The following is a 13,298-nucleotide window of genomic DNA, read 5'->3' as shown; positions in this document are numbered from 1 at the left end:
TACTCTCTTCTTTCAAAATACCAATTTTTATTAGTTTGCATTAAGGTTTTTGTGAGGGTTTTGATGACAAGGACAGGTATAAATGCTCTCTTGTCCTGGGAGGGTTTGGGGGGCACATTGGTTTGGGGTTTGATATTTGTTCCTTTTTTTTCCTTTTCAAAGCTAATGTTATAGCCTTATAGAATTCTGTTACAGGCAAAAGGGGAATGTACTTCACAAGACTAGAATTTATTATTAGTTCTAGTACTGCTCCTACAAGACATACAAAAACATAACAAATACAAGAAACAGTTATCCTGCATCCAGCTAGTGATATTAACAGCTCAAATAATTGAATTGTTGCTAACCCTCATTAATAAGTTTGTGTAAAACAATTATATTGCATTTTCAGTATCTAGTTCTTTACTGTTTTGCTCAACCTTCCTTGTCAGCATCCCAAGTTCTTTGCTGAACAGAATACAGCATTAATGCTGAGGATTTCTTCCTCCTCAGCCCTGGCTGTGGTTTTTTAGAGATTTCAGTGTATTTGTTAGGATAGCTTGCTCATGCGTCTACTTACACAGCTACTTGAATTTATCAGTTTGCCCTCACAAGGAGAACGGTTAGAATTGGGGTGAAACATCTTAGTTATAGGTAATCTATTAAAATTAGGTCAAAACATGTTGGAACAGCAGCCACCTGGGAATTTTGGGTTCTTTGTCCATTACAGCTTGGACAAGTTGGACAATGTGTGTTTTAGCTTAAAGGGAGATGCAGAGAAAGCTAAAGGGTTATGGATAGGGGTAAATGCAAACTAAAATAAGCTCAAGTTCAGACAAAGTCTGACAAATCCTGTGGCTAAGTGTTGTTAAAAGGTTTGAGGACTGTTGTTAGTTCTTGGCACCACCCAGCCTGCTGGGCTTCAATACAAATACAGGCAGGTTTTCTGCCTCACAGACACCAAACTACAAGCAAAAGAACTTTATAATTGGAGACAGTTTATAGCCTAATCTGCTGTGCTACACATGCAGAAGATGGCTGGGATTTAATGAATTCCTAGGCAAATGCTGGTATTCCCATCTCCTGGATGAAATACTTGAAAGGCTTTTCCAGTCTAGAGGAGAAGGGTCAGCCTCTGCTGCTCCCTGGAACAAATCCTGAGGTCACTGAGTTGTTGTCAGAGAGTTTCCACCTCCCTGTTTTCCTTCTTCAGGATTTTAGGCTTCTCCTGTCTGGCCTGCTGGAGCAGGTAACAGCCCCCATCTCACCAATCCTGTCTCTGTCTCCAGTTTCACCTTTTCCTTCCTGCTATTTCATGGCTGCTTCTCATAAACTGACAATTTCTTGTGAGGTCTGAGATTATGCAGGTTATGTCTGTATGAGAAACAGGCCCTGGGTCTTTGCATCACCTGCACCTCTGAGGAGAGGGAAGGGGTAGAATAGGGACATGGCACTTTTGGAATGGGGTAGCTCACTGGCATTCCAAAATACGACATCAGAGAGAAGTCCTGATATACTAAGTATATCTATTCTTCATAGTTTGGCTTTGAATCAGGGATGTTTAAGTATTTGAGAACATGCCAGAGGAGTTCTTGGGAAAGCCTCCATCCCAAACTGATCTTACAGGACCAAAACATGCAGCAACTTTTCACCTGGAAGATGGGGATGCAGCAGTTTAGAAAAGGTGTTATTGGCATCATAGCTTTTTGTTCTGGGATTTAACGATGTTCTCCTTCTACTATTTCTCTTCTCTCCTAGAGGCAATGGGCTGCTTTGATGTTACTCCAAGTGGTGGAACAATTTGACAGAACTTCTTGAAATTCTTGATACTGGATACTGTTGCTTCCGTTCAAATTTATTGTAACATTCCCTTTGTTTTTTCCCCTTTTCCAGGTTTTGTATCGACTCAGAAAATAGAATTGGTAGCAATGGAGTAGAGGAAATAAAAAGTCATCCATTTTTTGAAGGAGTAGACTGGGGACATATTAGGTATGTATATACACGTTTTACAGGGAGAATAAAAGCCATGAAAGCAAGAATTTAATGTAGTGTGATGTCAAGGACAATTATTTCCAGTTTATCTTTCATTTTGAAAGGCAGCTACTGGCTGTAGATGGGGGGGATATTGAAGGTTTCCAGGCTTTGCTGACATTCATAGAAATTATCAGAATTTAACTGTCTTGAGATACCTCAGATTGCTCCAGACTGCCCAAAATGGAAAAAAAAAAAGTTGTAGGGTGGCTGTGGATTTAACTGTAAGGGGAGTAATTAGAGCTGTGGTGAGTTTACAGGTGTAAATCACTGCCTTTCCCACAGTTCTGTGTCCCAGTGTGAAGGTTTTGGTGGAACAGATTCCTTGGGCACCGCCTTAAAATTCCTTCAAGGGCTCCCTGACTGCAGAGGTACTAAAGCAGAGTCAGCCTGGTTTGGGAGAGAGCTTCTGAATGTCACAAAGAGGAGCTACAGTGCAAAGCTTTTGGATGAGATCCAGGCTGATGAGCAGGGAATTGTAAAGCTCTGGGTGCAAGTGCAATTGTGCTGGGCTATGTTTGTGAAACAGGCAAACCACAGTGGTGGCTGGTGACAAGATCAAGGTCATAGCCGTGTAGCAGGTAGGTGTGGGATGCTCTCTCACTTAATGGGAAAATGATGTTTGCCCCAAGCCTGCCAGGAAGGCACCAATGGGGACGGGGAACCAAACGATCTCCCCATGGTGTCAGCAAACAGGAGAGTCAGATTCATCTGTGATGCCCTCAGTAGAACCCTTGTGCTCTGCATTAAGCGAAGTTGTAGGTAAAAAGCTAAGTTGAAACTGGAATTCAATGTCTCATTTTCCAATATTCACTCTTCTGACATTTATCTTTATTTGCAGGGAAAGACCAGCTGCAATCCCTATAGAAATCAAAAGTATTGATGATACTTCCAACTTTGATGAATTTCCTGAATCGGACATTTTACAGCCAGGTGAGACTGCCATTGTAAATTCCAAATCTCCATCTGTGACATGCCAGAAGCATCTAGATCAAGTCTCTATATTTTCTTTGAAATTTGAGTGTGAACTTGTGATCTCTCATAGCTGCAAAGCCCAGAGCGAGTCAAAGCCATTGGTAAAAATGGTTTGCACAGGTAGTGAGTACAGAAAGCAGTGGAGTTTTCTGCCAGGCAGTCTGTCTAACCAGATTCTGGTAAAATGTCATGCACTGATTTGCTTTTCATCTTCAGTGACTTTTGAGGTTTGTGCCAAACATAACGGTTGAGATATTTGTGGGTAAGAATTTTTAGACAGTTGATTACTTAACACAGTAATTCATGAACCTGAGTGGCTCTGTAAATCACTTCAAGGTTTTTTTTAGGTTGGTTTTGTGACATACAAATAGTCCCACTGTTTTCAGTTACTTGAAGATTGGCAGATGTTTAACAGTGATTAACTGCTGTCTGCTAAGTGTAGCTGTGTTACCAACAATAACAATTATCCAAAAGCTGTTGGTTATTTTTTTTTTCTGAAATGGCTTTTATTTAATGGTGAGGAAGTTTGTCCTTTTGATGCAAAGTAACCCATCTCCAGTACCTGAGCTGGTTAAGTCTATACTTGGATAATGCCAAGAACATTTGTATTACGTTGGCATTTCAGACCCACTGAAAATGGTATTGTACATGTAGATACATAAAAATCAGAAGAACATCAGAAATGTCATGGGGTTTGTAGTTTTGTGTCCTGTAGCTTTGTTCGAGGCTTCTGTCAAGGTATGGAAACCTAACAGAGTGTGTAAACATAATGAAAAAAAAAAAAAAAAGGCAACACAAAAGCTCCTCTCTTCCGAGTTCTAGCCTGAAATTATAAGTCAGACCATTGACAAAAGGCAGCTGACCTGATTAGAAACAGGATTTCTTCCAGGAGTTTCTGCTGACTAAGGAAATAAGAGTTCAGGGCTGTTTAGCTTTGTGAAAAGTCCTCTCAGAAGCAGGCTGGGTTTAACTGCTTTAATGTGTGTTTGCTTTTGTTTCTGAATTGTAGTGCCAAACACGACAGAACCTGACTACAAATCCAAAGACTGGGTTTTCCTCAATTACACCTACAAGAGGTTTGAAGGGCTCACCCAGCGTGGCTCCATCCCTTCCTACATGAAAGCTGGGAAGTTGTGAAACAGAACACAACCCCCAAAGGAAATTGCAAACACAAACCTCAGGTAGCTGCATCACCAGGCCCGCTTGGCATTAGTTATCAACACATCGACTCTGGTGCGCATTGATTTCACATGGAAATTCTACAGGATTAGGATTTCTAAGACTACTACAGGAATTAGTTGGCAGTGCCAGCTGGCTTTTTTTTTTTTTCCTTTTTTTTTTTTTTAATATTTGAATATTTTTGTTAACTCTATAATACAAAGGTACTGGAATAAAAGGAACGTGCATCCCTTTTTCTGCACTGCCTACATGTGGATAACGGTTAATTATGCCTCTCTGTACTGTGGCTTTGTTTGTACTGTAAACCATCTAATCCACCCAGGAGGGAAACATATCATTTGATGCAGCATTGTTGTTGTACTGCTCACCTGGTGGGGTTTAGATATGCAGTATAAAGAAAACTGCCCACATTTGCAAACCTCCCTGAGCAGTTGCTCAAGGCTGTTCCATTTGTGGTCTGCAGATCCCCCATGAGTATAGCACATGGAATTATTTTAAATAGCAGTGTCCTCTGGGCCTCCTTGTGTTCTGTGTGCCCTCTCTTGCCCCCAGTGCAGGACTTTATCAGCCCTTTATCATCGTCCCTTTTGTCCCTTTTCCCACAGTGTTGTGGCAGTGAAGCAGTCCCTGTGATCTGTTTAGTGGTATTTCTGCATTAAATGATTGTTGGCAGTATTGCTGTTAGAGGTGCTGATGCCTGCTGGCAATTTCAGAAGAAAAAAAGGAATCTGAATAAAAAGTATCAATATTTTTAGCAGAAGGGAAATGTTCTGATACAAAGTTTTAAGGAGATTGCAGAGTTTCCAAGAGTGCATTCCTGCCCCTGCTCTAAAGCAGATCATGTTTGAGCTGCTCATAATTCAAACACTTTCTTCTCTCTCTGCAAAATATGTTCCCGAGAAGTGATCAGATTGGTGCTTTTTTTTTTTTCTCCCTGAGCAGCTGCAGGCAGAAGTGATGATCCTGCTCTGACCTCTTCAAAATCACAGCCTCTGCTCATGTAGAGGAAATGGAATGTTCCACTAGACTCAGACTCTCCAGTGGGCTCCTTTTCTTCCAGGGTCTCCACCTGGCATGGCCATGGGATTAGAAGGGATCAGCTGAGCCCTGCAGCCCAATTTCCAGGGACCACCTAAATGTTCTTGTGGCCAGTCTGCAGGATGGTGACAACCTGACAGCTGAGCCAGGTCTTCCCATAGGCAGAGGAAACAGAAGCAGAAATACCTCTATGTGCAGGCTCTGGTTTCGTTCATCAGCGCAGCAGCAGCAGTTCAGGACTGAGTTGTACTCCCTAAGCAGTTTGCAATTATCTGGTCACTGGTGACTTTCTCTGCCTGTACTCACAGCCTATCTGAAGGGCTTTGAATCTGTCAAAGTACAGCAGAGATCTCTGCTGTAATTTTCTGGTCAAAAGAGATGTACAACAATGAACAATTCCCCAGTGGCTGAACAAGCAGAGTCACTTGCTGTTTCCCTCCTCTGAACACCAATGAAAGGCACCCTAAAACCTTTGCAGCCTCCTCTGAGTGGAGCACAGGATGTTTTGGCATACAGCAGGAAAGATTCCACTGGACGGACTTTCGTAGCAATATGGAACCTACTGTTATAAAGCCATTAGAGAAATATTTATTGCTGTTAGGCACTCTGGTATCAGCTGTTCTGAATCAGTTGTATGCTCTGAAAAACCTACTGGGATCTTCACCTGTTGCATAAGAGCCCATTTGCCAGCAAGATTTCTGAGCATCAGTGCCTGTGATGGACAGGTAGTCTTCTGTGATCCAGCCAGGATCCCTGATCCAGCCTTTCCTCCATGGTTTTGTCTCCCTTGAAACATCTAATGCCTGTTATTTATACCAAACAGTTTCAGTCCTCAGCTCCTCAAAGAGGAGTAGACACTGCCTTAGGCCCATCCAGTGTTATATCAGAGCAAAGCTAAGCTGAGCTTCTGCCTGAATGCTGGACTGAGGTGGGAGCAGCTGCTTGATCTTCCAGATTTGCTTTCAAGACCTTTCACTAATTAACATCCCTGTACTGCTGCTGGGGCAAGGTCCTTAAAAATTCTCCAGTTGTTCTTAGCCTTGTCAGTGTGCTGAGGCTCAACCTGTGGCCATCCAAAGGCTCTACAAAAACAGTAACTCACTTAAATCCACCTTTCAGGCATTGTTCTGCTTGTGCCCCAACAGATCCTGAGGCTCCTCAGGAAAGAAAATGCCTTTCCTAAGGTCTTGACTCCAAAACAGGGAAGGTCAGATAGAAAAAAAATCCTGAGATGCAAACTTGGTCCCAAAGGACACTGCTATTCAAAACTATTTTCATTGGCTTTAATTTCCAGTCTCATCCATGGGGCACTGTGTGCACTGGAATTGGAATTCCTGCAAGCACCACCTTTCAGAAGTGCACAGTAACCCCATTAACGTGACCTACAAAGAAGTCTTTGCTCAAACTTGTTGAGACAAGCTCAGTTTCATGGAAACTGCAAATGCTCAGTGATACTGGTGATTTATTTTTTCCTGTGGGGCTTAGGGGAGGGCAGAGAAACACACAATTTAAAGCTATCTATTAAACAACTATGTCTGTACATACTCACTGGTTTACAAACTTGGGAAAAAGCTCAACCCTTCTACTTGCAACACTAAAGATAATACTAATTTAAAACTGCAGATGATTAATCATATCAGTGCTCACATAGGAGTTATATCCATAAGGAAACAGCCTGCAGCCTATCTAGCATAAACTCCTGTATTGTGGTAGTTGACTTTTAAATTTTTTTTTTGTAAACATAGCATTATTTTAATCAATAAGTCAAGTTAAACAATATTAACTACTGCTTTTAGGATGATAGGGGTTTTTTTTAAAGGTGAAACTGTGACACTGTAATGGGTTAAAGAGAACAGCAGGTTAATCTACACTGGCTTTCAAAAAAAAAAATGGAAGTGTAACATATCTTTAATTTTGTTATTTCTGTCCGATTCCTTTGGATGGTTGTGTGTTTTTCTTTGGCAATGTTTGTCACTGTGCCATTTAGTTTTCTTATTCTTGGAGTACCAAAGATCCTGAAATGGCTTGATGATTGCAACCATGTGAAAATTTATTTTCTGGAAGTATGTTTTGTTAAACTTTTGTTAAAACGTGAAATTGTGTATGCAAATTGTTATCACAGGTTTGCTGGGACATTTACCTATTCCAGCAGGGAAAACTTGAGTGCATCGATGGAAGTGGAGAGCCTGAATCCAAATTCTGGATCAGAATTCCCTTAAAGTGGGGAGGAGGCTTGGATTCGGAACTGCAGCTGAGCTTTTACACTTTGTTCCATCTCTAGTCAGCATGAGTGAGTGGCCTTAGGTACAGGACATCAGCAGAGGTTGTCTCATGTGCAAAAGGAGTTAAAAACAAAATTGCCAGCATTCAGAAATCAAATCTTATTGATACTGAATTTGCACTGTTCAATTTGCCTTGCTGGAGAGTTATAGAAGTGTTATTTTTATAGGTCAATTGTTCCTCACCTGAGCCGTTGGAGACAGTCTGGGATAAGGGCACCTGCTGGGGGGAGTTCAGCCAGGGGGCACCAGGAATGGGCACCAGGAACAGCACCCAGCTCTGCTGTCAGCTCCTTCCCCTGGTGACATTCTTTGCCCAGCAAGCAGGGAATGCTGCAGTCTAGCCCAGGTAACGCTTAGAAAGTGCTCTCACTTTCTCCATAACACGAGCAATTACAGGCGTTGTAACACACTGTACCTTGTCCTTTTACTGTTGGTTCTCACAGCAGCTCGTTCTTGGAGTCAAAATGGAAACTGCTATATTTTTCCTAGACTGTTTCATTAGTTGTGGTTGGGAAAGTTACATAGAAGCATTATAAAAATTTATATGAGGCTTTTTACAGCATTTGAAAATAAATGTAGCATTCTTTTTGTAAAGTTGCAGTTTTCATTTCTTTCACCTCGGTGTACTGGATTTCTCTTCCAGAATGGGGGACATCTAAGGACTTGAGGTCCTATTTTGTGGATTCTCACCTTGAATTGCACGGACAATGAAACATCCCAGTGTTGTTACACTCAATCAGAAAGCAGAGAAAGCAAAAGTTTGATTTATCCCACCTGCAGTCACATGAAGAAGCTACTTCTCAAATGGTTACTGATCTTCTCCAGAGTCTTACCTCTCCCATAGGCTGTAATTTATCCAGGAAAGGCTTCCAGGGGCAGTTGTGTCCTTTCATCCACTATAGAAACCTTTCTGTCCTACTGTTCCACTTTCCCTGCCAAGTTCAGAGCAGCAGCAGCAGCAGTGAAAATTGTATTAAAAAATGATCAGAGTGGAGCAGCTGAAAGCCAAGAGAAGCAAGCAGACACTGCCTGGCCATGTCTGGAGCCCTCCTGTGAAGAACAGGAGGCCTCCTTCCCTCCACTCCAGAATTGCTGCTCTCAGTAAAGGTAAAAATACAACAGAATTTTGCAAATTCTATTTAATGTGATCATCCTTTTCTTCCCTTGACTGTATATGATTGTATGGCAGAGCTACACATCATAAGGAAATACAGGTTTAATTCTTTACCTCCTTGCATTATCAAATCAGATATTCCTCATAAAAAGCACTTGAATAGCAAATACAAAGGCTATGCCTTCAGCACGAGTAAGCCTCTTTTTTAAATCTTATCTTAGTTTAGGGTTTGTAAGACATACTGCAAATATCTACATTTTTCACTCCTTTGTTCTTGTATGAAGTGTGCCTGGTACCTAAGCAAAATCATAATGCTTTAGGCGATAAAAGGTTTTTTCTGACAATCGTCGTAAGGGAGGAGTATCCAAAACTGTCTGTCCCGGGAGTGAGGACAATAGTGGCATGCAGCTCTGGACTGGGCAAGGATGTGTTTGCAGTTCCGGAAGTGCTTAATGTATTTGGAAATGTAGAAGGCTTTGGAAGGGCTGCCCAGGGAGGTTTGGAGTCTCCATCCCTGGAGGTTTTTAAGGAAAGCCAGGATGTGTCACTCAGTGCTCTAGGCTGGGCAACAAGGTGGGGATCACAAGTTAGACCAAACAATCTTGGAGGTTTTTTTCCAACCTTCATGGTTCTGAGATGCCATTTCTCTAAAGTAATGTGATTCATCACACAAGTAAATTGTAAATATCAGAGAGGTACTAAAATGCCTGTCCCATAGCTGAATTTCACAGATGAAAGTGGGTTTTAAAGTCCAGCCTGTGAGTCATGCTGGGTTCAGCCATGCCAGGCTCTGCGGCGTGGAATGTCTGCTCCTAAAATCCACCAGGTTCCAGGTGCATTAATATAGGGACAGCTGAAGGGCAAATTGGTATGTGTCACACACTGAACTGGCACCAGGGTTTGGACACTTCATCACTCAGGAACACTGCTGCAGTGGGTGTGAGAGGAAATTAATCTCTCCAAGAGAGAGGGAGTTCATCCCACCACCTCCTGCTCCTCCCAATGACACTCCTCAGGTTATCTGAGCCCTTGGAGGTCCCTGTTCCTGGGGGAGATGGGGCACACAGAATTCAATCTCTTTGTGTTGAGGAGGAAACGAGCATAGGTTTCTCCTTTCCCAACCAAGCCCCAGCTCTGCTAGGAACAATTTGTTTCAGATCTTAACCGACCCTTGGTGGCACATCTTGTTTCCATACCAGCTGCTTTAATCTGTTTCTAGTGAGACACCATCTGCTGCGGCTTCTCCCTCCTCCAGGAATATGTGCTGGCTCTCCATGCTGTCCCCAGGCAGTTCACTTCCACTGGCAGCAGCTCCTTCCCCTCCAGGTGCCTCTGCCCATCCTCCCTGCTCCAAAGACAAAATCTTTGCCCTTGTCTCTTGTTCCTGCCTTTGGAACTGAATAATGAGAGGGCGGCTTGTCAGCAGAGTGAGCGCTGAGCCCTTGAAGCAGTTGTGTAAAAGTGTAACCACAGCCCCTGCTCCACATCTTGCAAGAGACTGCAGCTACAGAGAGAAAGTGTTATAGATATGTGGAGCTTCCCTTCCCCTTCCCCTTCCCCTTCCCCTTCCCCTTCCCCTTCCCCTTCCCCTTCCCCGCAGATGCCAGGATATTCCCCCCAGCCATGTGTGGCCATACATGAAACTGACTGGAAATGGGAGCAATGATTCACTGGGAATGCAAAACTGCAACAGTTTTGGACACTTCATTTCCCCAATTCTACTTCTGACTTCACTATGTCTGTTTCATACTAGTGAATGATCTGATAAGAACTTCAGAGACTGTTTTGATCAGGACAGGGTGAAATCACTGGCAATCTAGACACACACCTAGATCTTCAGCCCAGCAGGCTGTCTTTGAGGTCTCCAGCTCCCATTGACGTCAGCAAAAGATCCCTATCTAAAGCCCAAAGAAACCAGGAACAAGGATGGTCTTCAAAGCAAACTGTTTGCTGATGCCATGCTTTGGTGTTCCTTACAAATGAGACAATAAGATTTCACTATGTATACAACTCAGCTGGTTGAAAAGCCGCATGTGGAGAGGAGGCTTCAAACACTGGTGAGAAACTTGCATGGCACTTCTGCTGTTAAACAGGACAATATTACCTGGCTTTTAATAACCAAAATCAAACTAATGCCTCGAGGAAACTCTGCAAAATGTACAATTAATTTAAATGCCACTTTTAGGCTCTCATTAGGCCCTCAGAAACTACCAGTTTCTGCCAGGAACAAAAAGGTTATTTCAAAACTGAAGATTATTTTGTTTTTAAAACAGAAGTAACACCATCAACTCGAAAGACTTTGGGTTAAGAGACTTACAAGCAAGTGAATTATTTTGTGGGCAAAAACCTCATCAGCCTGGACTCCAAAATGAAGCAGGCACTTTGGAAAATGTTAATCCTTTTGACTGCCTTTAATTTTGATAGAAAATCACACACTAAATTACCATCCTGCTGGCTCCAACACTGAGATTAGAGAGGGGTAGCAAGTAAGATTCAGATGCTCTTCTCAAGTTAAGCTTGTTTCATCATGCAAGGAATTTGTCCATGGTTCCCAGATGTCCAAGGCCAGAGTATATCCCTGTCACAATCCAGCTGGATGCAGCAGAACATAATCCATGCTCCTGCTATTGTGCCAACACAGCACAGTTCATTGCTAGTGAGGCCTGTTTTGGTTTGGTTTTTTGGTTTTTTTCCGTGTGCTGTTTTTGCTTCTTTAAGGGGCTTCCATAGTAATTATTGAGCAAAAATAGTTTTAAAGAGTTTATTTTTACTACTGGCCAATGACAGTATGATTATGCTATTTATATAATTTTTGAAGCAAAAGACTCTCTGATTTGGAGAAGAACTTTTGCTTTTAAGTGACAGCAGATTTTACCCATACATAGACACAGAACTTGCAGCAAAGCCAGTAAATTGCTTGTGGTGCCCTTAAAAGTAATCCAGTGACCTTCAAACAGAATAAAATACAAATAACAGACTGAAATATATTTTTTTTTTTAAAAAAAATACTAATTCTTGAACTAGCTAACTTTTTCGCATGTCCTCCACAAAACCACACTTGATTCTGTAGTTTCAGCCATGTAAGACCACAGTCTGAGGGGAAACCATAAACATTTGTGTTCTGGGAGAGAAGGTTATGAAAAAATCTCTGTTTGTACTTACAAAGCTGAGTCACTTCAGTTTCCTGCTATTAAGTTTCAGCAGAAAAAAGTTCTCTGGCTCACCCTGAGCAGTCACCTAGGGATGATTTTGTGAGAAGTAACACAAGGCACCCTAATAATGGAGAATGACTCCTAGTGTTCCCTCTCCCAGATCTCGTCAGTGAGGTGTGTGTGGGGCCAGTTTGGCCCCAGCAAATACAGAAAGAAATCCATATCTTCAGGACAGCATCTTCCATGTCCTGGGAAACAGTTAAGACATGCTATGCTTTGGAGGAAAAAAAGGAGGAATAATAAAGACACTTTAACTGCTCAGTCTCAGGCTATTATTTAACAGCCCCGAGGTTTGATTGTTATTTTTACCCCTTTAGCACGTTGTTGTATAAGGTGTTTGGAGAAAAGAGGCTATCTGTGGCTTACATAAAAAGTTCTGTTCCCTATTTTATTGCTGAAAGCTACTCAAGAGAAAGTGCTCACCTTAAAATGGGGCAAAAATATCAAGTGTGGCCTACTCAAAATCAGTGCCTTACATAAACTGGGATCCTGCTCTGCCAAGACTGGCGGATAACTGTGCTATAAACACCAGTTACTGTCATGTATTAAAGGTTCAGCAAAGAGCCCCATCATCAACTTTGAATAAGAAATGAGTATAAAAATGATGTCTCAAATCTCTGTTAATGATCTGGCAGCGCTTTCTGTTTGTAGGAGTTATCCAAGTGCTGGGTGCCATGACACTGACCATGGACGAGGAACACGACAGGCAGACACACTGCCAAGAGACTGATCTGATTTTCTGACCTGGTGCCATAAACTTCTGCAGTGAATTGCAACTGCACTAAAAAATATGAAATAAAATGTGAATCAGGTACAGCAGTTCTGTTTCTAGTGAGTCAGTTAAAAAAAGATAAATTTAAATGTCCTCATTAATGTTCTGATGTGAAGAGAGATTGTATTTAATAGCTGTTTATCTATTAAGCTTGTTAAAACAGTTTTGGGGAACTGTTTAAATATTTAACTCATTGAACTTTATAACAACAGCCATCTTCAGCTTTCTTTGGTTCCTGAGTCCCTGAAACATTTTCAGTCAGTGTGGCTGACTCACTTCTGAAATCCCCTTAACATTTGTGTGTCCACTGATGATGCAAACCTGGAGGAGGGAGCTCCCAGCTTCAAAACTGGGGCAAGACAGTATTTTAGCAGAACAAAAGATGATGTTTACGCTTCCTGGGAATAAATCCCTAAAAAATTTTCTCAGTATCAGTTGTGGTATATGAATAAAATAAGTGTACATTAGTGCTAATGGCTTTCTCAAAGACAGCAAGAGCATCTTAACTCCTGGTTTTTAGCTCTCCCTTCTGGTTTTTTATTTTATTTAGGGCAGAAAGTGTTTTTAATTCCTTCTGTTCAATGCAAACTCTGCAAGGCCAACTGAACCCAGAATGATGGAGATATACATACATATATAAAAAATATATATATATATATATAATTGCAGTAGTAACAGTGGGATTACATAGAACATAAAGTTTTAAAATGAAAAGT

General features: G+C 41.7%; 1 protein-coding gene across 4 annotated transcripts in view; it reads left to right on the top strand.

Annotated features, from left to right (window-relative positions):
• Positions 1-8,072, top strand: part of LOC131572943 (serine/threonine-protein kinase 38-like) — a 45,454-nt gene extending 37,382 nt beyond the window's left edge. For all 4 annotated transcript variants that reach the window (XM_058826392.1, XM_058826391.1, XM_058826393.1 and 1 more), the window contains exons 12-14: positions 1,873-1,968; positions 2,852-2,943; positions 3,995-8,072. In XM_058826392.1, the coding sequence (XP_058682375.1) occupies positions 1,873-1,968; positions 2,852-2,943; positions 3,995-4,122 (316 nt within the window). In that variant the 3' untranslated portion in view covers positions 4,123-8,072. The remainder of the gene's footprint in view (positions 1-1,872; positions 1,969-2,851; positions 2,944-3,994) is intronic.
• Positions 8,073-13,298: the final 5,226 nt, after the last annotated feature.

The sequence above is a fragment of the Poecile atricapillus genome, chromosome Z (genome assembly GCF_030490865.1).
Source record: "Poecile atricapillus isolate bPoeAtr1 chromosome Z, bPoeAtr1.hap1, whole genome shotgun sequence".
NCBI classification, from domain to species: Eukaryota; Metazoa; Chordata; class Aves; order Passeriformes; family Paridae; genus Poecile; species Poecile atricapillus.
Note: the sequence above shows the minus strand (reverse complement) of the source record. Positions and strands in the feature narration are given on the sequence as shown.